The following is a 26,463-nucleotide window of genomic DNA, read 5'->3' on the forward strand; positions in this document are numbered from 1 at the left end:
GGCAAAGACTCTTTCTTTTGGTTGCCTACCGTGTCCCCAGAACTAGAACACACTTAAAAAAGGAAGATCAAGATTCACCTCAGCCTCTTCCCTTACAGATCTCACAGGTCAACTGGGGAGACAAACCAAACAGAAGTGCAATACACAGAGAAAAAGAAACACTATCACACTTGCCTTTGAAGAGGTCCCTCCCAAGTGCCCCTTCCCCTGTACTCCTAATTGTACTTCCCACACAATATCCCAGTAAAAGCAACTGGATTAGTTGGCAACTGTTTTTAATGTGCAGTTCCCTTGTTGCACACTGGGTTCCATGAGGCCATTTTTATGCTTTTATCCCCTAAACTTGGTGCATGGGATACAGCAGGACAATGAAGATTTGTTTAATTAGTTACTTAATGAATATTTTAATAAAAGTAGAATTGAAATGCAAGGCATTTGAGAAAGGCAATCATTTCAGCTGGTGATTCTCAAAGTGTGGGCCTGGACCAGCAGTGTCACCTGGGAACTTATCAGAAGTGCAAAGTCTTGGTTCCTACCCCAGGACTATGGAACCAGGAATCCTGAGTTGGGGCTGGTCTGCTTTAACAAGGTCTCTAGGTGATGCTGATGCCTGCTCAAGTTTGAGAACCAGCGGCCTCAACCTTTATCATCAGACACTTTCTACATACGGAGTTACCGTGCTTTTCTCTCTCATATATTGGTTCACCATGCACTTACTATGCACCTACACAGCAAAGCCCACTGGTCCTCAGGTGGCCCACGGATGTCCACAAGATGGCAGGCAATATGGTAAATCGGTTACCCCCTGAAGACCCTCAAAGGCTGTTCCCGGTCGACATGAAGAAAAGCCACCGTATCAAGGTTATGGCCAACTGCTCACCCTTCAGGAACGGCTGTGGGGATGAACTCCCCCAGCAGGAAGCTGCTCTGGGGAAAGGGGAGAGACAGCATCCTGACACCCAGGAGCAGCACACGCCTGGACCTTGGGTGGGGAGCTGCAGGGGATGGGGCAGAGTAGCAGCTGACCTCTAATTGCTCTGGAGCCCAGGGTCTGGGCTAGCGAAGACAAAGATGCAGGACTGATAGAGGGGGCAGGGCAGGGTGAGGCTGAGAGGGCAGAGCAGCTAGGCCAGCATCCCTTTATCACCTAGCCTGTTAACAGCCTCCCCCGCTCTCAGGCCTCTTCTAAACAAAGAGGCTGAGCTCACAGGTGTCGGCAGCAGCCGGGCTCGGCAGCTCAGAGGCAGCTCTGTGGGTGTACCCTGCTGCCCTATGCTCCCCCGAGCTGACTGCAGCTGCTCGGCTCCAACCGCAGGGAACAGACCCAGAGCCCAAGGGCCACACAGGGATATCAACCCAGTCCTGGAAGGTGCTGGGGCCCAGCTGAGCAGGCAGTGCCCACAGCCCAGGTGCTCCTCAGGCCCAGGTGGCAGTGTTCTCAGGAAGCCAGTGGGATGAAGGGGACCCTGCTCCTAATTCAGGAGTAAAGTTGCCAGGACTTCCCCAGACCTCGTGTTCCAGGGACACAGACCACTTGCTGACACCTCACTTAAACTATTCTCCAGTTATAAAAAGGGACATCTCGGCCACCCTCTCAGCTTACAGGCCACTTCCCTTTAGCCCAGCGTGGATGGCCAGTCCCTCACTGACACCTGGGCCAGGAGCTGGGGATGCCTGATCCATGCTCAGGGCCACCCTCCTCTTTCCACCTTCCCCCTCCAGGCAGAGGGGCCTCTGAGTAACACCAGAAGCCTCAGGCAGGGGCAGAGAGGTCCCACAGCCTGTGTGTGATCTCAGGGCAGTGGGTAGAGGCCACAGGGTTTCCAGGTCAAAGTAGGATACCCTCTTATGTTTTAACTTCAGATAAACAAGAAATAATTTATTAAAATAGTATGTCCCAAATATTGTAGAGGACATAACTTAAACCAAAAAATTCTATCTTGCTTACCTGAAATTCAAATGTAACTGGGCATCCTGGTTTTTTTTTGTTGTTGCGGTACGCGGGCCTCTCACTGTTGTGGCCTCTCACGTTGCGGAGCACAGGCTCCGGACGCGCAGGCTCAGTGGCCATGGCTCACGGGCCCAGGCGCTCCGCGGCACGTGGGATCTTCCCGGACCGGGGCACGAACCCGTGTCCCCTGCATCGGCAGGCGGACTCTCAACCACTGCGCCACCAGGGAAGCCCCATCCTGTATTTTTATTTGCTAAATCTAGCAACCCTTCTCTATCAGCAGGCCCAGAATATGGAAATCTGGCTTTCCCAAAGCAGAACTTAGGACATCACAAGAGAAAGTGACTTGAAAGTGATGAAGTATAAAATCCCAGTAGCATGATTAAAGTTGATGATTTGCTTCATATGGTGAGATGAAGGCACCAAGGTATAACAGGAAAAGGCCTGGCTCTGGTCAACCAACTCAGTTCTGGGTCCCAGGTCCACCTCAGACATGACCTTGGCAAGTCACTTTCCCCTGCCAGGAGTCAGTTCCCTCAGCTTAAGCGATCAGCCTAAGGTCAGGGAGTCCACCTGACTCCAGAGCCTGGGCTCCTTCTACTATATAAACATTCCATCACATACAGCTCCTACGGGGAATGGGAAATTCACTCCTCCCTGGGCCTCCATTCCTGGTAAAACACTCATAAGGCTCTCATCTACCAGGACCCAAATCTCTAGGGACGATACAAGGCCAGAAGACACAGCGACGCAGCTGCCATTTCTCACCTGGGACCACACAGAACCCCGGGCCCTCTGGAGCTGCCACACACACACAGCACACTTGGCTTGTAAACGTTTCCTGACCTGGCTTTTACTTTAAACCGCTCTTTGTAACTCCAGTGTCTACTACAGAGCCAGGCCCACAACAAGCACTCAAAAGATGCTTGCTAAATGAGTCACTGAATGTCCCATTTCAAAGATGGGGATACTGAGGCCCACCTCATTCAATGCAGCTATAACCTAAGGGAAAACCGGCTTCTGGCTCTCAAATTCCCTTTGTCCTTCAACCAAATTCCCCCCAAGTGCCTATCCACTTTGTTTTTGTAACTGCTCTAAGGACACCCTCACTCCCTTTTGTATTATGAGTGAAAGGAGAAGTGATTGGCCTTGTGTGACCCGATCACCTGGTGGCCCCAAAGACTGGGCCTGGAGACCACTAAAGAGTCTTGGCCTGGAAAACTGTGTTTCTGTGCCCTCCGTTACTAGGGCACCTTGAGGGCTGCCTGGCTGTTCTGTGGCCCAGTTTCCCCCCTGAACTGCGCACTGGGCAAGATTCCCCCCACCGCATATGCTATTATTACCTGGCACACCAAGGAACGAGGCCGCTGCCACAATAAGGCCACCCCGCCCCACCAAGATTCTTCAAAATTCTGCTCCTCGGAGCAGGACAACCAGGCAATGTAGGGCAGCAGCCGCTCCAGTTCGCAAAGGACTGGGGTTGGAAGAGGGCGTGGCAGGAGTGAGCCGGTAAACAGGGCTCTGGGACACCCAGTGACAACAGGAGGAATCACAGAACAAAAGGGCACCAACTGTGGGCCTCACTCAGGGGGAAATGGATTTAAAATTCTTCTCTCTCTCTCTCTCTCTCACTCACACACACACACACACACACACACACACACACACACACACACACACTTACTCACTCCAGGGAGTCCAATTTTAGTAGCCATTCGCCCCAGCAAAGCACTTTGCAAGCAGTTATTTTGAGAAATGCTATTAGCCACTGGGATATTTTTAATGCCCCTTGTGGGACAGGCATTTGTGACACAAACAGCAGCTGAGAGGCAGTAAACTCGTAGCCTTGGATGTGTCCAGGATCTGGGGACCAGCCCCTTCGGATAGCAGATGGCAGGACTGGGCAAGCATCCCATGTGCCCTGCTGTTCCCTCCCTTTGTGAATACTGCTCTGTTCACCAGAGATGGGCGCATATTTGAATGAATGAGGAGTCCCTCCCAACCATGACAGCCAACTGCTAACAGGCCAGCACACTCTGAAACGATCCGCCATAAGCATGACACCCTCAGAGTCTCCCCACGGCTCACAGGTCAAAATTCACAGCCAAAGGCCCCAGCCTAACTTCCCAAACCCAGCATTCCCACATAGACTGTGCTCCTGGCACCCTGGCCTCCTGGCTCTCTGCTTTCCCGCCTCCGCTGCCCAAGCTGACCCCCTCACTTGGAACATCCCTGCCCCATCTCTCCTAATCCAGCCACGCTGAGTTCCACACTCTAACCACCTATAATAAAAGAGCTGTATCATCCTGTGGGTGTTCTGCATATGACAGCTTGCATTTTTGGTCACCTGTGCACATGTGTTTCTTATTGAAAGAGCTGCTGCCATTTACTGAGTGCCTAGGACATGCCAGGCATCCTCCTAAACCCTCTACAAAGCTCAAAACTTTCTCCTAAGGGTCCCAAATTGGTACCCACGTCATCCCAATCTTAAAGATGAGGAAACTGAGGTATCGGGAAGTTGTCCAAGATCCCATAGGTCGGTCTCAGCAAGGCCACGGAGCACAGCGGTTAAAGGTACAGATCAGGGGCCAGACCGCCTGCATCAAACCCTAGCTTCGCACCTGGGAACCTCAGACAGTTGCTTCTAACCAGTCTGTGCCTCGGCCTTTCCCTGAGCTCCTGTGTGGATGAAATGAGTTACCACTTATAAAGCCCCTTTAAAGGTGCCTGGCGCACAGCAGGCACTGCCTCTGGGTCAGCTCTAATCCCTGCAGTGGAGATGGAGGGGCCAGAGGACCTTAAGCTAATATTTACTGGGTACCTACAACGTGCCGTGTGCTATGCGACTGCTCACAGAAACCTTGTAAAAGTTTACAATGAACTTAAAAGAAATGAAATCATTCACCTCAGATCAAAGCTAGTAAAGAGGGATTTGAACTGGTACTTGAACACAAGTCTGAGTTTTAACTAGAATCTTCTGCTGGTCTTGTCTCCCTAGAAATAGTGATTGTGTTTTCACATCCCCGCAGTTCCTGGCACTGGGTCGGGTCCTTTAAACGGAAACAATGACAACTGTCGGTTTCTAGCAAGGCTAAGTGGGAGGCCCTGACTACAGACCAGGAGCCCTGCCCCTTCCCGGGGGACCCAGCTTCTCATCCCCTTCTCCATCAGCCCCCAGGCAGGCATGGTGCTTCAAAAGCAGAGGAAAGGCTGCAGAACACTGGAGAAGCCTCACCGTGGGCCAGAGCCTGCTGTTCAGATGACATCAAGCTACCCATGGGGACCCAAGGCCCAAAGGTCAGGAATTTGGGACAATCCAGCCATGCCACCGTATGCTGAAATAGTCCAGAATTGTAAGGCGTCGAGCGTGAGCTGGAGGCTGGATGGCAGAGAGAATGCAGGGCCAGCTGAGCAAGCATGCAGAGTGAATTATGTGCCTGGTTCAATTTTAGGCAGCGGGTAGATCTATAAAGCTCATCACCCTCCTACCGTTGCCTGCAAAAGGCCGCACACTGACACCATGCCCGTCAGTCAGCACAGGAGGGGAGTGTGTGCTCAAGCAGGGCTGGGAGCCCGGGGGCTACAGTTAAGAGGTTATCCCTGTCCTTGACAGTTCACGGTCTTAGCCAAGGACACGAGCTTGGCACCTATGGAACGCTAAGGGCAGCCTTAAACATGCAACTCTGATATGGTGCCAATGAAGTCACACATTTCCTGTGAACCTGCTGTGTGCCAGGGGACCCCTGTGTCTCGCTCTGCTTGTGAAACAGCAAAGAAATCACTCCACCCTGGAGTCTCTTGGTTTCTTCCCCTGCACAATGAGGATGATCCTGATAAAACACCCCACACAGGCCTGCTGAAGGAGGCAAGCCCCAGGCAAATGTCGGCTTCCCCTGTGCACGAGTGAACAAGACGGGGAGAGGCTTTTGCCCTCGGGGACCTTGTAACTAATATAAAGGGGATGGAATCGAACATTGAAAAGTCAATACAGGGCTGAGGGGATAAACACACAACTGACCGTGTCACTCAGTAGAATGGGGATAACCACGCAGAAGACTTTGAATGCCAGAGAAACTCACCACATAGCACTTGACTTTAAAAGGTGGCCTCTGTTCAGTCTGAGTGTCTCGCTGACCAGACTGTGAACTCCCCAACAACAAGGCCCTAGCTTTCACCTCCCAGCCCCTCTTGAGCTGAGGGCCAAGGGCAGGCTGGCTATGAACTGGCAGCCTCTGACGGTAGGAGCTACCTGGATTCCCTGTGGCTCAGAGAGTGGCCTCTGCCAACCAGCTGGGAAGGGCTTACCAGGTCAGGAGGTCACACAATGATCCTTTGACATCAGTGGAAGCAGTTTTCCAGGGCGTGGAAAAATGGGGTCTGGAAAGCTTGGTGTATTCACTTGCCAAGGGCTGCTGTCACAAAATATCACGCACTGAGTGGCTTAAACAACAGAAATTTATTGCCTCACATTCTAGAGGCCAGAAGTCTGAGATCAAGCTGTCAGCGGGGTTGGATCCTCCTGAGGGCTGTGAGGGAGAATCTGTTCCATGCCTCTCCCCTGGCTTTTGGTGGTGTGTTGGCCATCTTTGACATCCCTTGGCTTGTAGGTGCATTACCCTGATCTCTGCTTTCATCCTCACGTGGCATTCTCCCTGTGTGCCTGTCTGTTCAAATTTCCCTTTTCTATAAGGACGCCAGCCATACTGGATTAGGGCCCACCCTAATGACCTCATCTTAACTTGATCATCTATTTCCTACAGATGGCCAACAGGCACATGAAAAGATGCTCAACATTGCTAATTATCAGAGAAATGCAAATCAGAACTACAACGAGGTATCACCTCACACCAGTCAGAATGGCCATCTAAAAAGTCTACAAATAACCAATGTTGGAGAGGGTGTGGGGGAAAGGGAACCCTCCTACACTGTTGGTGGGAATGTAAGTTGGTGCAGCCACTATGGAGAACAGTATGGAGGTTCTTCAGAAAACTAAAAATAGAGTTACCATATGAGCCAGCAATCCCATTCCTGGGCATATATCCAGACAAAACTCTAAGTCAAAAAGATACATGCACCCCTCTGTTCACAGCAGCACTATTCACAATAGCAAAGACATGGAAACAACCTAAATGTCTGTCAACAGATGAATGGATAAAGAAGATGTGGTACATATAAAATGGGATATTACTCAACCATAAAAAAGAATGAAATAATGTCAGTTGCAGCAACATGGATGGACCCAGAGATTATCATGCTAGGTGAAGTTAAGTCAGAAAGAGAAAGACAGATACCACATATATCACTTATATGTGGAATCTGAAGTATGACACAACTGAACCTACCTATACAACAGAAACAGAATCACAGACATAGAGAACAGACTGGTGGTTGCCAAGGGGGAGGGTTTGGGGGAGGGATAGAATGGGAGGTTGGGGTTAGCAGACGTAAGCTTTCATATGTAGAATGGATAAACAAGAAGGTCGTACTGTATAGCACAGAGAACTATATTCAGTATCCCATGATAAACCATAATGGAAAAGAATATATAAAAAAGGAATGTGTGTATATATATGTATAATTGAACCACTTTGCCGTACAGCAGAAATTAATACATTGTAAATCAACTATACTTCAATTTAAAAATATTAAAAAAAATAAAAAACAAAGACTATATTTCCAAATAAGGTCACATTTATAGGCACCAGGAGCTAGGACTTCAACGTCTTTTGGAGGGGGACATAATTCAACCTACAATACTTGGGTTCGCCAAAGAAAAAACAGTTTTCTAAAAAGCCAAGTTGGAATTCCTAGCATTACTAATATACTGGGGCTGCGACCCGAGAAATAGGCTAGACGTCTGAAAAAACTTCCCAGCTCCATCCCAGCCCAGGACTTTGTGGCCTCGTGCCTGCATCACTAAACGGACTCCTCGCTGGTTGCCCTGACTTTGGTCTGTCTCCCTTCTGTGCCCTACAGCATCAGGCTGTCCGACCTTGAGTCGTACCATCAAGTCCCAGCTTTGTCATACCACCTGTCCTGCTCTTCAGCCCCCAATGGCTGCCTACTGCCCAGAGGACAGAACGCGGCCTGCCCTGTTACCCCTGGTGAGCGCTCCAACAAGAACATTAGCCGACAAGGGCCCTTGACTTCTCGGGCCCTGTTTTCTCACTTGTGAAAGGGAGAAAAAGCAAACTCCCTGGAATGTCCCCGAGACATCCATGAGGAAGCCCAAGCCAAGGTTGCTGCCCTAGAGGCTGGTGCAGGTGGACAGAGTAGCTGTGCTCTGGCCCCAGCCCAAGGGGCTGAGCAGAGGGTGGGAAGAAACCTCAGGCCAGAGACAGACATCTGGTTTCTCCAAGGAGGAAGCAGAGGGCTGCTGAGCCGTTTCTGCCTTGCTGCCTGGGGTTTCTCCCAGAAGGCTGCCAGTCTCTGGAAGTCTTCCTCCCTGGGAAGCCCGCTGCCACCAAGGCTGGCTGAGACTGTCTGCCAGAGATTCTCCGCAAGCATCAGTCTGGTCAAGCAGCAGAGCCCTCCTTGGAGGCCTCGGAAGAAGGCTCACTGGGTGTGGACGGTCTTAAAAGGCACGTAGTCTCCAGTAAGATTGCTTTGACGACTCTCTCACCCGCCTCCACTTCCCTGGCCCCAGGGTGCCTGAACTGTCCTCGATGCAGCTGTACCCACCTGACCAGCCCTCAGTTCCATCCTGGATTCCAGACCTTTCCCTGCCACCTCAAAAACAAACAACAACAAAATCCCATCTACCTATTACCCTTCTCATCAAAATCCTCACCGGAGGGGGTGGGGGGGGGGACAGGCCTTCCAATGAAGAGAACTCCTCGTGACTGTTACAGAGACTATTCCAGAAAAAGCACCCTTCGACTAAGAGACGTTGAGCACCCTGCCAGAGACCAGGGGGCACTCAAAGCAACACTATACTTACTGGCTCACTTGATTTCACAACAGCACTGTGAGGGAGCTCTGAACATTCCCACTTTATAGGGAAGGTATCTGACGTTCCAAAATGTGAAGTGGGTTTCCCAGAAGAGGGCTAAACAGGAAGCTGGTGCCACCCACTGCACCCCCGTGGACATACTTTCCCCACTCCTGCTGCCTATTGGCTGTCTGTACCTGGTATCTCGTGGGTACCTCAAACTCAACCTCTCCAAAGATCTACTCATTGTCTCCCCCTCCTTGAGCTTCCTGTGCCCCTTTCTCACCAGCCCCCTGCCCACTGACCTCGCTCTCCCTGGATTCTTTCTCCTCACAAGGTCATCACCATCTACTCTGCTGGCCAAGCACACGAAGGGACCAGGGCCCCCACCACCACCACCGCTCCACCCAGGTCTTTACATAAAGGCCAATGCATGACAGCAAGCAGTATCTCAGAGAGCAAACCTCAGCCTCGCCTGGAAGTTAACCACTGATCTGACCGTGCCCCCTCTTGGTTTTCTGTCCTAGCTTTCATTGGAAAAATGCCACCATCATGCTTAATGAATTTTCTGAAGGCAGACAGTGCTTTATTATCAACTGTCATTTATGAAGAATCAACATCCAATGGGGAAAGGTCATCCTTTCTTGGCCTGGGAGCGAAGGCTGTTTGCATATCACAATTGATCCCTCTGGAGTGTCAGGTACCTTGGTAGAAGTGATGTCAATCAACTAAACCTCAAGGATGTGAGCGTGCCTAGCACCTGACCCAGATGGATCTGGAAATGGTACACCAAGTCCACACCCTGTGAGAGTGAGTGAGCTCACACACACAGTCTACTCCTGACACTGCTGTTCTTGTCTCCTGACAATGAATCAACACCACATGAGGACATCCACCTCTGGGCTCCAGAAAGCCCCAGACAGGCTTCTACACCCTGAGTTCCTAGCCTGAGAGCCTGTGATGTGTAAGGAGTGCTGGCAAAGGACCTACTCCTTATTATAAAGACTCTTGATCTCCTAAAAGAGACCTTGGTTTTAGCTGACTTCGATCACCAGGACCAGTGCTGTCACAGAGTCATAGCAGCTGAGGCTATCCAACTCAATGTCAAATCCAGAGGCCTCAGTCATCTTCTCCTCCTAAGACTTAAGATTTAAGGTGGAGAGAAAGGGAGAAAGGGGAAGACTCAAGTAGAAGGTAAGTAGAGGAGAAGTCAGGCAGAACCAGTGACCTGCCCCCATCCCCACACTCAGGAGCACAGCCAGTGGAGGGAGAAAAGCCCTTAGCCAGCCTCAGAGGGAACTGTCCACTGACGAGTCACCATGGCAACTTGGCACACGTTTGTGATGCCCTCCAGTCCAGATCCCTGTTGACATAACCAAAGGAGTACAGCAAGCCTGGGGAACTTGCACAGCTCAGGAGACTTGGGATAGGTGGCAGTCCTGTGCCAGAAACCTACAAGAATCTCTGGGGGGGGGGGAAAGGGATGAGGAAAGAGAGAAAGCAGTGGGCCCCTGGGGCAGCTGTGCTGAGTGAGAAGTGGCAGAATGGCTGTGCAACCAGGAGTGGAGGCCATCGAGACCCGCACAGCAGAGCTGCCCAGACTGGAGGACAGGACCAGACGGTGAGCCAGGCACAGGGCAGAGAAGCCACACAGACCAGGTCCCTCTTGTCACGAGGGAGCCTCAGCACAGCGATGTGTGTCAGCACAGCACTGGGAAGCCCCAGTAATCACATGGCAGATACACCGAGAACTGGCTGGGGGGAGGGACTTGTCCCTGACATGGCAGGTGGCAGCTCCAGGAAGGAGCACAAGTCCAAGCACAGTTTGTACCTGGCACAGTGGCCAGGTCAAACAGCGAGCCAGATGTAAACAGTTGGTTCGTGATGCAATGGGCTTACCAAACTCAAGGAAGAAATATCACACGGATTAAGTTTCTCTTCTGGAACGACTCACAGCTCAAGCTCATTCGCTTGGCCTTACAGTCTGCTGGATCTTATAAGACCTCATTTCATCAACCGGTGCTCTGACGGAAAAGCCGAGAAGAGCCCTGTATCAGCAGTGAGGTGGACAGTAAAAGGGACCCAGGAGAACTGCCCCTCCTGACTTATGGGCAAACACTGTCCACGTTCATGGATGAAAGATACAAAAACCTTCCACCAGAGCTAGGAAAGCATTCTTCAACACAAAAAGCAGAGAACATAGCACTCAAAATGAAGAAAAAGAGATTTGGAAAAGAATTACTGGCTGGAAAGGCAATCCTATCATCGTGGCTGAGAGCACAGCCTCTGCTGTGAAACTGGATGACTCTGAATCCCGGCCCCAGCACTCACTAGCAGGTGAGGCTGAGCAGGGTTCAACCTCTCTGAGCATCTGTTTTCTCCAATCTATACAGTGAGTAAGGACACTCAAAGCACATGCCTCTCAGACTTGCTCTAAGGGTTATATGGGGTAAAGCATGCAAATGCTTACCACAGTACCTAGAACACAGTTCTCAGTACACAAGAACTCCTACAATACCTGGAGCGTTGAGAAACCATCTATTCTCTGTCTGCAATAAAAGTTAAGAGGACTTACTTCTAAAACAAGAGGCGCTGTACAGGACAAATTTAAAAAGCACTCCCAAAATGAAGAAGAAGAACAAAGATGTAAGCAGAAATACTGTAACATCTAAGAGAGCAGGTTATACAAAAAGATGGCAGGTACAGACGACAGGCAGCCAATTCAGAATGAACTGAATTGAAATGAAAATACAAGAAAACTTTCTAACACTGAAGATAGACCTAGGTCTGAATGTCAAAAGGCTCACTGACAACTATGTATATGTTTATTTATTTCATGATGAAGACATAAAAGCATCCAGATAGAAGATGGCAGATTACCTATGAAAGGAAGAAAACCAAGGCGAGTATCTGGCTTCTGCAAAACTCAGCAACAGGGCCAAGTTGTCATTCATATTGGAAGAAACAAAGTGCAAGGAATCAATAAATTTTTCAGGCAGACTCCATAGGTGTTAAGCTTTTCATATTTATGACGAAGACATTAATCAAAATAGGGAATTCAATAGTAGGGCACGCCCGTGGGAATAAAGATCTGGCAACGAACACTCAAATCCATTAGGTCTAAATAACTGTTATAACTGATATATCACTAACCAAATGAAAATTAAAATAAAACTCCTTTAAAGAGAAGATAACAAGGTAAAAAATACAGTAATAACACAGAAGAGATTTAAAATACCAGATTACACAGTAAAAGCATGAATGTAACATTACAGGGGTGGGGGATGAAAAGATGGAAAAGCTTATAGTTATTTACCTCACATGGTAGGGAGTCAACAGAGGCTGTTTCATTCTGGACATTAACCATTAGCAAAATACGGTTGCAGAATAATTTTAAGCATCTGAGAAGCAACAAAGGTAGAGCTAACATTCTAATTTACCGAAAAAAGTATAAAACAAAATTTTAAGTGGTTCATTTTTGCAAGACAAAGGAGTCTACAAAGAAACATTTTTAAAAAACACAAAGAGGGCTTCCCTGGTGGCGAAGTGGTTGGGAGTCCGCCTGCCGATGCAGGGGGCACGGGTTCGCGCCCCGGTCTGGGAGGATCCCCCATGCCGCGGAGCGGCTGGGCCCGTGAGCCATGGCCGCTGAGCCTGCGCATCCGGAGCCTGTGCTCCGCAGCGGGAGAGGCCACAACAGTGAGAGGCCCACGTACCGCAAAAACACACACACACACACACACACACACACACACACACACACAAAGAAAGAAAGCCAAGACATAGTCACTTCTAGAATACACACATACACACATATATATATATACTATAAAACATATGGTATAATATATAGTGAATAAGTACATAAATTATATATTTTTTATTAAAAATGTACCCTAAACAAAGTGATAAAATGAGGTTAAAATTAAAAGAATGGACCAAAATATGTTAGCAACAATCAAGTAAAAGGAACGATGCCATGTTGGAGGCATTGGTATCCAAATACAGAAATTTTAAAGAAAAAAAGATATTAGACAATACAAGAGGTTTTATATTAAGAGTATAATCCAAAGTGAACGCCTAGAAGTCAGGGACTTTATGCCCTAAGAAAGCCTCAAAACATATAACAGCAAATAGTCAAAAATAAAAGGAGACGTGACAGAAACACAGTAGCAGTAGGCAGGTTTATCAAACTGCTACTGCTCTGTCATAAATTAAATTGGTCGAAACTAAACATAATTATGAATGATTAGAGGATGGCATTCACGGTAGGAGACTCCAACCCTCTCGTTTCACAGGCAAGGAGACTGAGATGGGGAAGATAAGTATAGAATAGTGGTGCCCAAAATGTGGTCCCTGGCCCACAGCATCAGCATCACCTGAGAACTTAGTAGAAATGCACATTCTCAGGCTCATCCCAGACTCAATCAGAATCAGAAACTTGGTGGGGGGGGGGGGGGACCCAGCCCTCCAGGTGGTTCTAATCCAAGTTTAAGACTGATGCAGTGATTAAGTCCACAGGCTCCCAGGGCCAGGAGCATTCAGCCCCATTTAATTATTGCTGGGTGACTTCTGACAAGATGCTTAACCTCTCTGTGCCCCAGATTCATCACCCACAAACTGAGACTAATAATAGTGCTTCCCTCTTGGGATGGCTGTGAGGATGGGATAAGATCACTTCTGTAAAGCACGCATGGTGCCTGCTGTGTGATCTCACTTTGACGGCCCTCGCTCTGATCCAGGGATACACAGCAGAGCCCCCCTTGAACCCTGCTGCTCTCCTGCCTCCAAGTTCAGTGAATCTTCTGCACCCACTCCTCCAAGCCTGTGCCTGGAAGGATGTGCCACCCCCGACAATGAACCAATGCTATCTCATGGTTGGTCCCTCGCTTGCTGCGTGAGGCAGTGCCATAACCCACTCCCTGACTCTCTGCAGCGGGAGCGGACGCTGAGTGACTCACTGAGCCTGTCATTTCAAGGCCTCCTTCCCCAGCCCACACTGCCCTCCATCCCTGCCTCCCAGACCCTGGTCTCTGCAGAGGAAAGAAAGCCAACACACAGGGGAGCCCTAGGCAAGTCCCAGGACACAGCCTTCAAGTACCAAACAGGCACTGCTACCCATGGGGGAGGGACCAGCAGCAGGCAGAGGCCTCAGACCACAGGGCAAGTTCAGGGTCAGGTATGTCCTAGTAAAATAAAAATGTCCCAAGAGACAATTTTTCCACTCATAAAGATGTAACTCAAATTTCAGATATGGCAGGGATTTCACTATTGCTGCGTGTCATCACGATTAGATCATACACTCAAGCATTTTAGTGCTACAAGTGCCCAAGGAAATAACCAGTGTTAACCCCTCATCTGGAAAGTGAGACCCAAGAAACACAGACAGGCTCTGAGGCAGCCCCAAAGTCACACAGCAGAAAAATCTACCAGTGAGGACTAAAACACATCTGAGGACGCCAGAAACTTCCTTCTGCTGTATCAGGTTGCTATGAAACACAACAGCTGTGGTGCCTGGAAAGAGAAAAAGTCACAAAGGAAGCTTCTACCTGGCATTCCTACTGATAATCATGCTCCTGACACCAGAAACGCCTGTTCTTCATAGCACTTTTTCTCACGTGGAGGAAATGCTTCTCTTACTGCTTGATTCCTAGTTAAACGTACCCAGGAAGATGGGAAGACTGAGGCCAGAATGCTTGAGTGAGTGGCCTCTGAACCCTTTCTCAGGTTATTTCCTCCACTCAAAATGCCCGTCCCTCACCCTACCTGCCCAAAAGCTCCCATGTTTTAGGCCCTTAAAGAGCCCTCTCCCTCCAGGAAGCCTTCTCTGCAAACTTCGTCTAACCCTGCGCTTTTCCACCAGGATCTCCCTGAGGAATCAGGGCTCAGATTTAACCGCATAGCATCTGGCTCACCCTCAGACTTTCAGCTGTGTCTGATCTGGAAGGAGAGAACATGGCCCCTGCAACTCTGGCACCCCCATGGACATCAAGAAAAGGACCAGGTCTGTCTGATGGCAAAGCCTAAACTCCCACCTCACCGAGTTCAATCTTCACATTTACCATGAACCTCCCTGGGTAATTGGGCAGGCCACTTAAAATCTCTAGGTCTCATTTTTCCCTCCTGGGAAGTGGCAATAATACCTGCCTGCCAAGCTGTTGTGAGGATTAAATGAGATCACATGGGTGAAGCTCCAAGGACACCCCCCACCATAGATACTGAATAGAAGTCACTGTAATAAAAAAGGCAATGACAATGATGAAGGTAATCATGAGTGTATAATACAGACCTTTCAACTTGGTTTGTTTGCCCAAGACCATGTAGCAATTGTATCAAAGAAGCATAGACAAGTGAAGACCCTTGCTGGCTAAAACGCTGCAGATACATCAACTCCAAACCTTCTAGGTTAAGGAAGGAGATAAAGTAGTAACAGACTTCTTTGTTTAAAAGGTAATAATAAAATCCATCTTCTGAACGAAAACTAACCTAGCCACTTCAAGAATCTCAGGGAAATATACAAAGGATAGTTCAAAGGGGAAACTATCACCTCTTCACCTTAGGAATTGTTAATCCTTTTTTTTTTTGAGTAATGAATACATAGGGTACACAAAGGCACAAAAGACTCATCACACCTGGGGCTGATATCATCTCATATCTGTCAGAATGGCTATCATCAAAAAGAAATAAATGTTGGTGAGGATGTGGAAAAAAGTGAAACCTCAGGCACTATTGGTGGGAATATAAATCGGTGTAGCCACTATGGAAAAGAGTATGGAGGTTCCTCAAAAAATTTAAAATAGAACTACCGTATAATCTAGCAATTCCACTTCTGGTCATTTATCCAAAGAAAATGAAAACGTTGATTTGAAAAGATACATGCACCCCTATGTTCACTACAGCATTAATTACAATAGCCAAGACATGGAAGCAACCTAAATGTCCATCAACAACTGAACGGATAAAGACGTGGTATACATATATACAATGGAATGTTACTTAGCCATGAAAAAGAATGAAATCTTGCTATTTGCAACAACATGGATGGACCTAGAGTGTATTACACTCAGTGATATTAGATACAGAAAGACAAATACTATGTTTTCACTTATATGTGGAATCTAAAGAAACCAACAAATATAACAAAACGGAAACAGACTCACAGATACAGAGAACCAACTAGTGATTGCCAAAGGGGAGGGGGTGTAGAGACGGGTGAAATAGTTAAAGGGAATTAAGAGGTACCCTCTCAGTTATAAAGTAAATAAGTAACAGGGATGTAATACAGCATGAGGAATATAGTCTATAACATTGTAATAACTTTGTATGGTGTGTAATTATAAAAATATTGAATCGTATGTTGTACACCTGAAATCAGTATACTACTTACTTACTATTGTAAGTCTACTATATTTAAAAAAGAAAAGTCTGTTGGAGAAGGAGGCCAAACTCATGTGAGGAAAATACAAAGGTAATACACAATTGAGAGTGTCAGTGATTCACTAGTAAATAGCTGATGGCCAATAACTAAAATTACTGGCCCAACAAACGCAATCTACATGAAGAAGCATGGCAGCCTTCCCAAAGACTGACTTGTTCATCCCCTCAAACACTGGGTTTTTGTTTTTAACTCTGTTCTTTAAGTATGAAATTAATTTCTAATGTGTCTTCATAGTATTCCGATCTACCTGGGCATTTTAAAATAAGCAAAGGCATTTTAGTTTGCTCTTATACTTCAAAACTCACGATGAAACAATAATGAAGGATTTTATTATGCCAATGAAATGAGCACTGTGGATACAGCCAGACTGATGTTGATTTATAAAGGAAAAAATTGGCCAAATTTTAACATCAAACTTCGCTTTCATACACATCGAAGTTTCTTTCTTTCTTCCAAGGCTCAGAAAGTTAGTTCAACACCTTACAGAGACATCACACTCATCTCTCCCCCCAGTACCAGTGGCTTGGAGAGAAAGGTCACTTCGCATACACCCTAGACACAGCTAGATGTGGGAACTCCCACCCACCCACCCAGCTGGAGCATTCCACGAAACCCAGTTTAGTTTAGGCTCCTAAAGACGGATCCAGAAAAGCCTGGTAGCTTTATTTCAAATTGAAGAGGTCATTAAGTTCACACCATTTTAGCAAGTAACTTCCTCAGAAGTTCTGAGCACATCCTCCGTGGCCTGGCTGCCCCCCTATGTTAATGGACCTACTTCCTGCATCCGGCGGCCATCAGGTATCAGCCCAGCACCTACACTGCGTGGGGCACTGCTCCAGCAGGTAAGGCTACAAGGGTGAATCAGGCAAGTCCCTGCCTGAATGGAAGCTGGCATTCTTTAAACAGTTTCTCAGAAAACCCCAGGGAGCAAATGACCGGTCCATCCCCATGTTGGAACTGCTGTCAGTGCTGTGGGATTCTCCAGTGCAGGAAGGGTCAGTTACAAGGTAACAAGCACCGAAAAACCTGGCTACAGCATTTTACAAGTCAGGTACTGAGGGCTAGGGCACGAGACTTGCCCAAGGTCACACGGCCAGGCAACATTCAGCACACCTAAGAGATGGGTGGTGTGCAAGGAGGGGAGGAGAACAGGTTGCTGGGATTTGCCCCTGGAGGGTCTCTCCAGAAGCAGGTACCAATGAGTGGCATCAGCTGAAGTGCTTCCAACTGTCCCTTTTTTTCGGTTATGTTCCTGCCTCAAAGAAGTGTTTTTCTCATACTGATCCCCATGGGCATACACCTTACTAGCTATGTAATTTATTCCACATGTACTTTTCACAGTCTTACCATGTTTCCAGCATTCACGTCTCGCCTCTGGGAAGACGGAGCACCAATGTCCCTTCCCCCCGTCGTCCTCTGGATCCAGGGTCTGTACAGCTGGAGGGATTCAAACCCAGCTCTGTGCACTCCCCAAGTCTAACTTTTCATCACAGTCTACACTCTGCTGAAGATCAGCCATGGGGTGGGGAGGCAGGCGGTGATGGAGAAACTAGCAACCAGGTGCAGGGGTGGCTGAACAAGCCAAATCGTTACAGACTTTTCCATCGCAGCCCCTGCAGGTAAGAAGAACGAACACCGACCTCCCTACCTCAGATCCCGGGCTGCAAACTGAAGCAAGCCTTCTGCAGGCAGGAAGCTTCTTTAAAGTGTTACATTTTCTCTTTTAAAATACCTGCATATTTGCATTCCTCCCGGTGATAACTGTGATTGAATATTAAAGAATATGTATCCTGGGCTTCCCTGATGGCGCATTGGTTGAGAGTCCGCCTGCCGATGCAGGGGACACGGGTTTGTGCCCCAGTCCGGGAAGATCCCACATGCCGCGGAGCGGCTGGGCCCGTGAGCCATGGCCGCTGAGCCTGCGCGTCCGGAGCCAGTGCTCCGAAACGCAAAAGACCAAAAAAAAAAAAAAAAAAAAAAAAAAAAAAAAAAAAAAAAAAGAATATGTATCCCTAAACCCTCAAGAAGAACTGGTTCTCCAAGAAAATGTGCCATGTTTATACTGAGGCTTCTAGCACTCCCTATGAGGCTCTGGGCTGTGTACTTCTAAAGCTGGGAAATATGGATCCAGAAGATCTGGGTCCCCTGAGATTCCATGACCAATGTTCATTCATGCCATCCACTCATTGATTCAGAGCCCGGAGGTGCCCCAGGTTAGCAGCAGGCGGCTGAGTCAGCAGCTCTCAAGGTGATCACCTCTTCTACCTACCCATGAATCGCTAACCCACTTGCCCCTTACTACATGCTCGGAAATACACAAGTGTGCTTAAGTGAAGTGGTACCTGGGCAGCAAGTTGTCACCAGCAGGAACCAGCCCAAGTGAGAGCAGGGTGAAAATACAGGGTGATCACCACCAGACACCCTCAGTCATCTGTACCTTTATTCATCAAGTACTATGGCATATTTGCCATGCACAAGGTCCAAACATTTTAGTGCTTTAAGAGAGGGAGTGGAGGAGGAGGGTGGTGGTTAGAGGACGGTGAGATAGATGACTTTTGGCTTGAGCACCAAAAACAGAAGCATCCTGGAAGAGCTGGCTTTGGCCCCAGGCTTTGAAAATCAGTGGGACTTAGGGGTAAACAGACAAGGAAGCAGAAAGGACAGAACATGCTACCACATGAGGCAGGAAACAGAAGTGCATGGACAGGGACATAAAGGGGAAGGGGAGACAGGGAGGAATTACGGAGATCTTTGAACACCAAGAAAAGATGTTCGGGCTTTTTGTTTCCCTTTGGCTAACGAGTAGCCAGGAAAGAGTGTTTGATGAGGAAAGAGGAATCATCAGCTAGCATCCAGGAAGTTTAACTGGGTAGTCAGACGTCTGACTGATCAGAAATAAGAAAGTTATGAGGCCAGCTGGAAGACTACTGCAGTAGTCCAAGGAAGCAGCAACGGAAGCCTCAACCAGGCAGTGGAGAGGAGGAATGTACACAGGGAACGACTGAGGGAGAATCACTAGGATTTGGCAACAGACTAGAAAAGGCACAGAGAAAGCTGGTCCTGAAAACCATGCTGCCTGGGAGAGACATACTCTTTTTTTCTCACTTCCTCTTAGGAAATGGTGGCATGGCTCCTCATCCCTCTTTGGTGAATTCAACCCCGCTGGCTCATGTGGGGTTAGAAAGCTAATCAGACTTTCTTCCGAAGGTTCTGAAACGACCAACAGTGAGCCTCCTTGGACAGACCTGATCGTCAGGCCCATGACTTATCCTGTTTGCTTCCATCGTCTCCACATCCAAGGGGTGCAGCTCAAGGGAGCCCCACTCCTCTCAAGAACAATCCAAAATCAAAAGGATGTTTTAGGGGGCCTTGTTGGGACTTCCTACATACAGAGAGAAACCAAGGACAGAGCTGACGTTCCCAAGTATCGTGGGGGGGGGAGGGGCTTTTAAATGTGCAGAGAGAGAAAAAGGGAGAAGGACAGCAAAAGAAAGATGGAGATACATTTCTTCCTCTAAAGCCTTTAGCTCCCAGCCATCTCCCAGGCTCCCAGAATTCTAAGCCCCCACCACCACCCATCACAGAGCTTAACTCCAGAGGAACCGGCCATTACATTCCAGATCCATGTTTATCCTGTCAGCTCAGAATAAGGAACAGCACACTGGTTCCCCAATGGGCTGGGGTAAGCATTTTTTTCTACAATCCACAAAAAAACTTCTAAAATTTAAAAAACAGAAAATGCTTTGCAGCCTCTCTTTTTCTTTCGTTCAAAAGGTAAATGACTATATGGAACATCACAGGAAGACATATATGCTTGCAACTTAGTTTATAGTTCCCTATTCAATAGAAAAATGTCCACGAGAAAGTGGGCACTGTTTTCTCACTCCTTAAAATGGAATACCAGAGTAAACTGGGAGAAAAGCAACATGGAGATGGCCTTCAAATGTTCCCGGCCCCAACCCCGAAATAAGATCAGAGGACCAAATCAAGAGGCTCACTGAACCCATCTGACTGGCTCAGCAGACTGCCGGCACTGCTCCAGCCCAGAACTGGCCTGGCCATCAGCCCTGATAAAAATCTCTAGACTGGAACCACAGCGCCAAAATCAAGGGATCATCCCTGAACCGGCTGTTCTTTCCCACAGGCAGGCTCAGAACCCCTGGCCGTTCACAGCACTAATCAGCCCTGGCCTGGCTCACTAACCAGATGCCCACTCACTGCCCAAGAGAAAACACGCACAGGCCAAGACCCAGCTCCGAGGTCTACAGGGACCAGGCTGTCTCTCCCCTTCCTCCTCCCTCCCTCCCCTCCCTCTCCCCCTCCCCCTCTCTCTCTGCATCCTATAGGCTCCCCTTCCAGGAAGGGGGAAAAAGCTCATGGGAAAAGACACTCCTTCTCACACACTTTGGTTGAGACCACGTGAAAGCAGCACAACCCTTCTGGAAAGCAACTTGGCAACGTGTACAGAGATTCTTAAAAACATGCGCTTCTCCACTTCTAAGAGTCTGTCGTAAGGAAACAATCTGTGATGTGAATAAAAATGGACATAGACAGACCTTAGCTAAAACACAGCCTGAAACAGTGAAAACCCGAAACTAACTTAGAGGACCACCAGTAGGGAGACGGTTACATAGATCAGCCATCTGTTTAAGTGGATTGCGGTGCCTCTACTTGAAAAACTAATACGCATCACTAAAAAGCATACTTTCAAAGAAGTGTTGATGAAATGGGAAAAGATCTCCATATGCATCTAAATGCACAGAGAAAAGATTGATATGAAACATCAAAATATTAACAGCAATCGTCTCTGGAGTATAATAGTTCCTTTCATTTTTACACTTTTTAAAAACTTAGTGGTCAAATACACATACCATAAAATTTACCATTTTAAAGACTTTTAAGTGGACAGTCCTGTGGCATTAAGTATATTCATGCTGTTGTGCAGACATCACCACTACCCACCTCAAGACCGCATCTTCCCCAACTGACACGCTGTGCCCATTAAACAACAACTCTCCCTCCCCACACCTCACCCTCACTCCAGGCAACCACTTTTTTACTTTCTGTCTCTAGGAATGTGACTACTCTAAGTATCTCATATAAGTAGAATCAAACAATATCTATACTTTTGTGACTGGCTTATTTCGCTTGGCATAGTATCTTCAAGGTTCACCCATGTTGTAGCATGTGTCAAAATCTCCTTCCGTTTTTAAAGCTGTCTAATATCCCAGTGTATATATCACATTTTGCTTATCCATTCTTCTGTCAATAGACACTTGGGTTGCTTCCACCACTTGGCTACGGTGAGGAATGCTCCTACGAACACAGGCATACAAATATCTTTTTGAGTCTTTGTTGGCATTTCTTTGGGGTATATACCTAATAGTGGAATGGTGGGATCGTATGGTAATTCTATGCTTCATTTTCTAAGCAACAGCCCTAGCAGCTGTATCACTTTACATTCCCACCAGCAATGCACAGAGGTTCCAATTTCTCTACATCCTCAACTCATTATTTTCCGTTTTTGTTTTTTTTTTTTTTTTTTTTTTAATGAAAGTCATCTTAATGGGTATGCATTTTTATACTTTTCTGTATTTTTAGAGTTTCCTACCGGGAGAATGTGTTACGTTGAAGTCAGAAGAATAATTACTGTTGTTTTTTGAAACTGTGCTGAAGGCTCATCAAGTGGCGCCCACCTCATCTATCATCAGTGCTGCAGGGCTTCAGGCCTCCTCGTGCCTCATCCTGCACAGCATCAACTCCCAGCTGTCACTTGCGGGGTCTGGCGTTACTGCTCCAAGAGTGGCTCCTGCCTCCCTCCCCCACCAAGCTTCATGCGGTGATACAGAAAGACAAAGGGATGTGATTTGGGGTTCACAAAGTCCCAGCCCCACCACCTACCAAGCTGTAAGACGAGCAGTTTCACCTTTCTGTGCCTCATTTTCCTCATCTGGTAACTGAGACCGATGGTATCAACCCCTTAAAGCTGTAGGGCTTTGCACTCTGCCTGCCACAGAGGAGGTGTTTGATAAATAATGATCTCTATTCATTTCTGGAATCATTCATAGCTTCTGCCACAGGAAGGAACACAGCACACCTACGAGTAAATACTGCTTAACTGACTGATTGAAACATCCTCGTGAAGGTCCCATTCAATCACTTGTATCTCCCCCAGAAGCCTCTAGGGAGTGCAACGCTTCACAAACATTAGTCCTGTTATTTGCTCCCACAAAAAAAAAAAAAAAAAAAAGGATTTCATGGTTAACTAAAGTTTGGGAAACATTAACATCAGTATCTCCAAAAAGAGCAAAAGAGTCATCAACAATTAAAGGTCTGCAAAAAAGAAACCCATGGTTCTCAAACATATTGACCACAAACACCTTTCTGGCGTAACACCTACTAACATCACATAGAACTGACTTTGGCAAAGTCCTCATCCCATCTGAAGGCTTGAAATCTGGGTCCTTGAAGATACGCAGCCTTGGATTTCCAAATGCAAACTCCTGCTAGTATGTTGGGGTTGATGTGGACCAGTGGTCTCAAAATTGAGCAAGCATGAGAGTAACCTGGAGAGCTTGTTAAACCACAGAGTGTGGGATAGATTTCAGCCTCAGATTCTGACCTCGTAGACCCAGGGTCGGGCCTGACAATTTGTATTGCTAACACATTCTCAGGTGATGCTGACCTGCTGCTCCACGGACCCCACCTCGAGAAACACCGACTATAAAAACTCCTCGCATGTAAGTTAAACACCGGACATAGGTGAAATCTGTCTACTTCCTGCAACATCAAAAAAATCAAGTCTAACTCAAAACTTGAAACATCCATTCTCTTCTGGGACAAGTTCTTAAAAGAAGCATTTCACAGGAGTCTGATAAACAGACTCTGGAATCAGAAAAGAGCTCATGTGCCGATCCCCACTCCACCACCACCCAGCCAAAGGAGCACAGACAAGTTACTAAAATTTACCACGGTGCAGTTCCCTCATCTCTAAAATGGGGATGATAATAACGATAACATCTAGCTCAGAAAATTTCTGTGAAGTCAAAATAAGGCATGCGGGATGCCTGGGAGAGTGCCTTGCACTTAGTAAGTGCTCAATAAATACTGGATATTCTTTTTGGTAACTTTGCTCTTTAACCACCTGACCTGGCAAACAGCTCATCACCTGTGTGCTGTGACGTGGCTATGAGAGATGCCGTAGTTTGTTTTTGCTCCCACTCACCACCTTGCACAAACACAAGGCACTTGCTCTCTCTGGGGACACCACCTGCCCTCCCATGCTTATGGCACTGGGACTGGACTCTTGCACGTGAACACCTGCAAATATCTTAATGCTGGCCAATCATCCTGGAGACAAACCGAGTATGGGTCCTGAGTGTTCCAGGGAGAGGAGCATCTCGTGTAAACAACATGCCGCCTGCCAAGCTGGCTCTATAAGGACAGGGGCTGTTAAGGGCTGAATTGTGTCTGTCCCCCTAAAATCAACATGCTGAAGTCCTAACCCTCAGGACCTCAGAACATGACTATATATGGAGACAGGGTCTTTAAAGAGGTAATTAATTAAAATGAGTTCATTACGGTGAGCGCTAACCCAACATGACTGGTGTCCTCAGGAGAGCAGATGACGACACAAACAAGCATAGAGGGAAGGAAGCTCATGTGAGGACACAGGGAGAAGGCAGCCATCAGCAAGCCAAGGAGAGGGGCCTCAGAAGGAACCCACCCTGTCCACACCTTGATCTCAGACTTCCAGCCTCCAGAATCAGGAGAAAATCAACTTCTGTTGTCTAAGCCACTGTTGGAGGAGGTCATGGAGAGGACATGACCGCCGGTTGACCCGTGAGCTGCACCCGGGCAATCAGAGGCTCCTCACTCCTTCCTCTGTCCTTAGAATGTACGTTCTGCCCAGTGTTCCCATAGTGGGAGCTGTTCCAAGGACACAGCCTTGAGAGTGCAAGGTGTTGAGACCATCTGGACGGTGTATGTGACTAAACCCAGTTAAGGCCTCCACAGAGACTTTAAGATTCTGGTGGGTAGGTGGGGAGATCTACTCATCCAGAGGCCGCCCAAGGCAAGCCTGGTTCGTAAGTTCCTCTGCTTACGTAACCTGCCACCTACCGATCTGGAGCGCTCTGCCTCTTTCTTCTCTCTCTCCTTACCCTCCACGTACAGGCGCTGGTTTGCAGACTAACAGCCACCCAGTCAGTGGTATTTGTTATGGCAGCTGTAGCAAACTAATACAGGGGCTACAGGGACCCTCCCCACTCCTGCTCATGACCCAGCATCACGTCGTGCAAGAGAGAGGCGGGAGGCCTCCTGAGACACCACAGCCGAGGCGAGGAGAGGGTGGAAGTCCTCATACAGGGGCTCTGGTGGCAATTTTTAGCCCTGCTGATTACTGGCCATGGGGCAAGTCATTGATACTCTTTGAACCTCTGTTTTTTCCTTTCTCTCCCTACTGGGGCTGCTGTAAGGATGGAGATGGATTATCTGAAATGAGCCTTAGAGTCCAATCCACGGTCGCACCATTAGCTCACCAAGGTAAGTGCAGTAGCCTCCTGATACGTCCTTCTGCTTCACTCCCACCCTCACTTCCTGGCCTCACTGCTGCAAGAGCAAGCTTTTAAAAATGTTCATCAGGTCACATGCGTGGCTACTTAAACCCTTCCAGTAACGCCCCATCACACTGAGCAGGAATTCCAGACTCTGCACCATTGCCTGCAAAGCCGTACAAGAAGCAGCCCCTGCAACCTCCTCCTTCCATAGCCCTTTCCCCTCTCCCATGCTCTAAACTCCGTTCAGAGTAGCTTTTTTGTTGTTTCCGAAACAAGCCAGCTTATTCCTACCTCAGGGCCTTTGCACTCACTGTTCCCACTGCCTGAAAGGCTTTTCCCTCCAATTTCCACCTGGTTGGCTTCCTCTCTGGTCAAATGTCTCCTCCTCAGAGAGGCCTTTCCCACCCATCCTAAAGAAACACGTGGTATCACTTCACGCTGTTGTCTCCCTAGGTGTTACTAGCAATAGCTTATCCCCACCTCCTGAGAGCAAGCACCGTGTCTGTCTGTTCAGGGCTGCCTCTCCAGCACTTGTCCAGCACCTAGAAGGAGCTCAGGAAATACGTGCTGCCTGAAAGTGCTTTGCAAACTGTAAAGTGCTGCATAAATGTGAGTGTCACAAGCACCCGAAAGAGCCAACCAAGTAATTCAAAGAAAAAGAGCGTGGAAAAGGAAGGGGAGAATGGATGATTCAGGGTGAACATGGAGGGACTTCAAACGGTGATTTAAAAAATAAACCAAGCAATCCATTTTCTTAACTATATGAGGCTTGTGGGCCAGAGAGGCACAAACCACACTGACGATTCATTTAATTCTAGTCGGGCTTTATCTGCTCCACCCAGCCCTAGGCCCCACATAAATTACAGGCAGCCGCAGTCCTTCCGGAGCCGGGCAGCAGAACCCCTCCTCGGGGTGGCCTGGGAGGGGACCCTGGCCTGGCAAGCAGGGCTGACTCACCCTCATTGCATTAGCCCTCCCCTCCTGCATCTGGGTCCGTCTCACCGCAGTGCTGCCTGCCCGGAGCCTGCACTCCCACAGCAGGCGGGCCTGTGATTCACAGATGGCCCATCACTCCCGATGCCAGCAGAGCACCACCCGAGCCTATCTTTAGAAGTTCCGCAGGCTGGAAAATCAATTTACCCACCTGGCACCCAGGCCCGGAGCCTCCCCACACTAACATCAGCGCTGGGCAGTGTGTGGCTACTCCTCCCACCACCCACCCTGGCTCATCAGGCCTTGTTCAAAGTCCGGAGGGCCTGGCAGTGCCACCTGCTAGACTTCTGTACCCAAAGACACGCTGGTCTGCCCTCAGAGTTAGGCCAGGTCTCATCAAAAACGGCAGGCCAACACCAGACCTTGGAAAGCACTGGCAAGGAGGAAGCAATTTGCTCTGGGTCCTGGCTGCCCAACTGGCACATTCCCCAGGTGGTCATCTGACACCTAATCCACACGTGGTCCCATCAAAGCAGCTTGCCCAGGTGCTGTGACTTCAGTCTCCTTCTCAGAGCACGGACCACAGAACAGAACAAGACTCCCCATGACGGTAAACACTCAACAGGCAAGTTCCCACTGCAGTGCCTCCTCC

General features: G+C 48.2%; 1 protein-coding gene across 9 annotated transcripts in view; it reads right to left on the bottom strand.

Annotated features, from left to right (window-relative positions):
• The window catches only part of KCNMA1 (potassium calcium-activated channel subfamily M alpha 1), a 746,198-nt gene that overhangs the window by 601,628 nt on the left and 118,107 nt on the right, over window positions 1-26,463 (bottom strand). The window contains exon 1 of one of the 9 annotated variants that reach the window (XM_029200924.1): window positions 25,836-25,983. The exons of the other annotated variants lie outside the window; for them this stretch is intronic. Within the exon in view, the coding sequence (XP_029056757.1) occupies window positions 25,836-25,865 (30 nt within the window). The 5' untranslated portion in view covers window positions 25,866-25,983. Of the gene's footprint in view, window positions 1-25,835; window positions 25,984-26,463 lie in introns of those variants that run through there. 9 annotated transcript variants of the gene reach the window in all.

This window comes from Monodon monoceros, unplaced genomic scaffold, assembly GCF_005190385.1.
Source record: "Monodon monoceros isolate NGI ecotype Baffin Bay Population unplaced genomic scaffold, NGI_Narwhal_1 Super_Scaffold_4, whole genome shotgun sequence".
Classification (NCBI taxonomy): Eukaryota; Metazoa; Chordata; class Mammalia; order Artiodactyla; family Monodontidae; genus Monodon; species Monodon monoceros.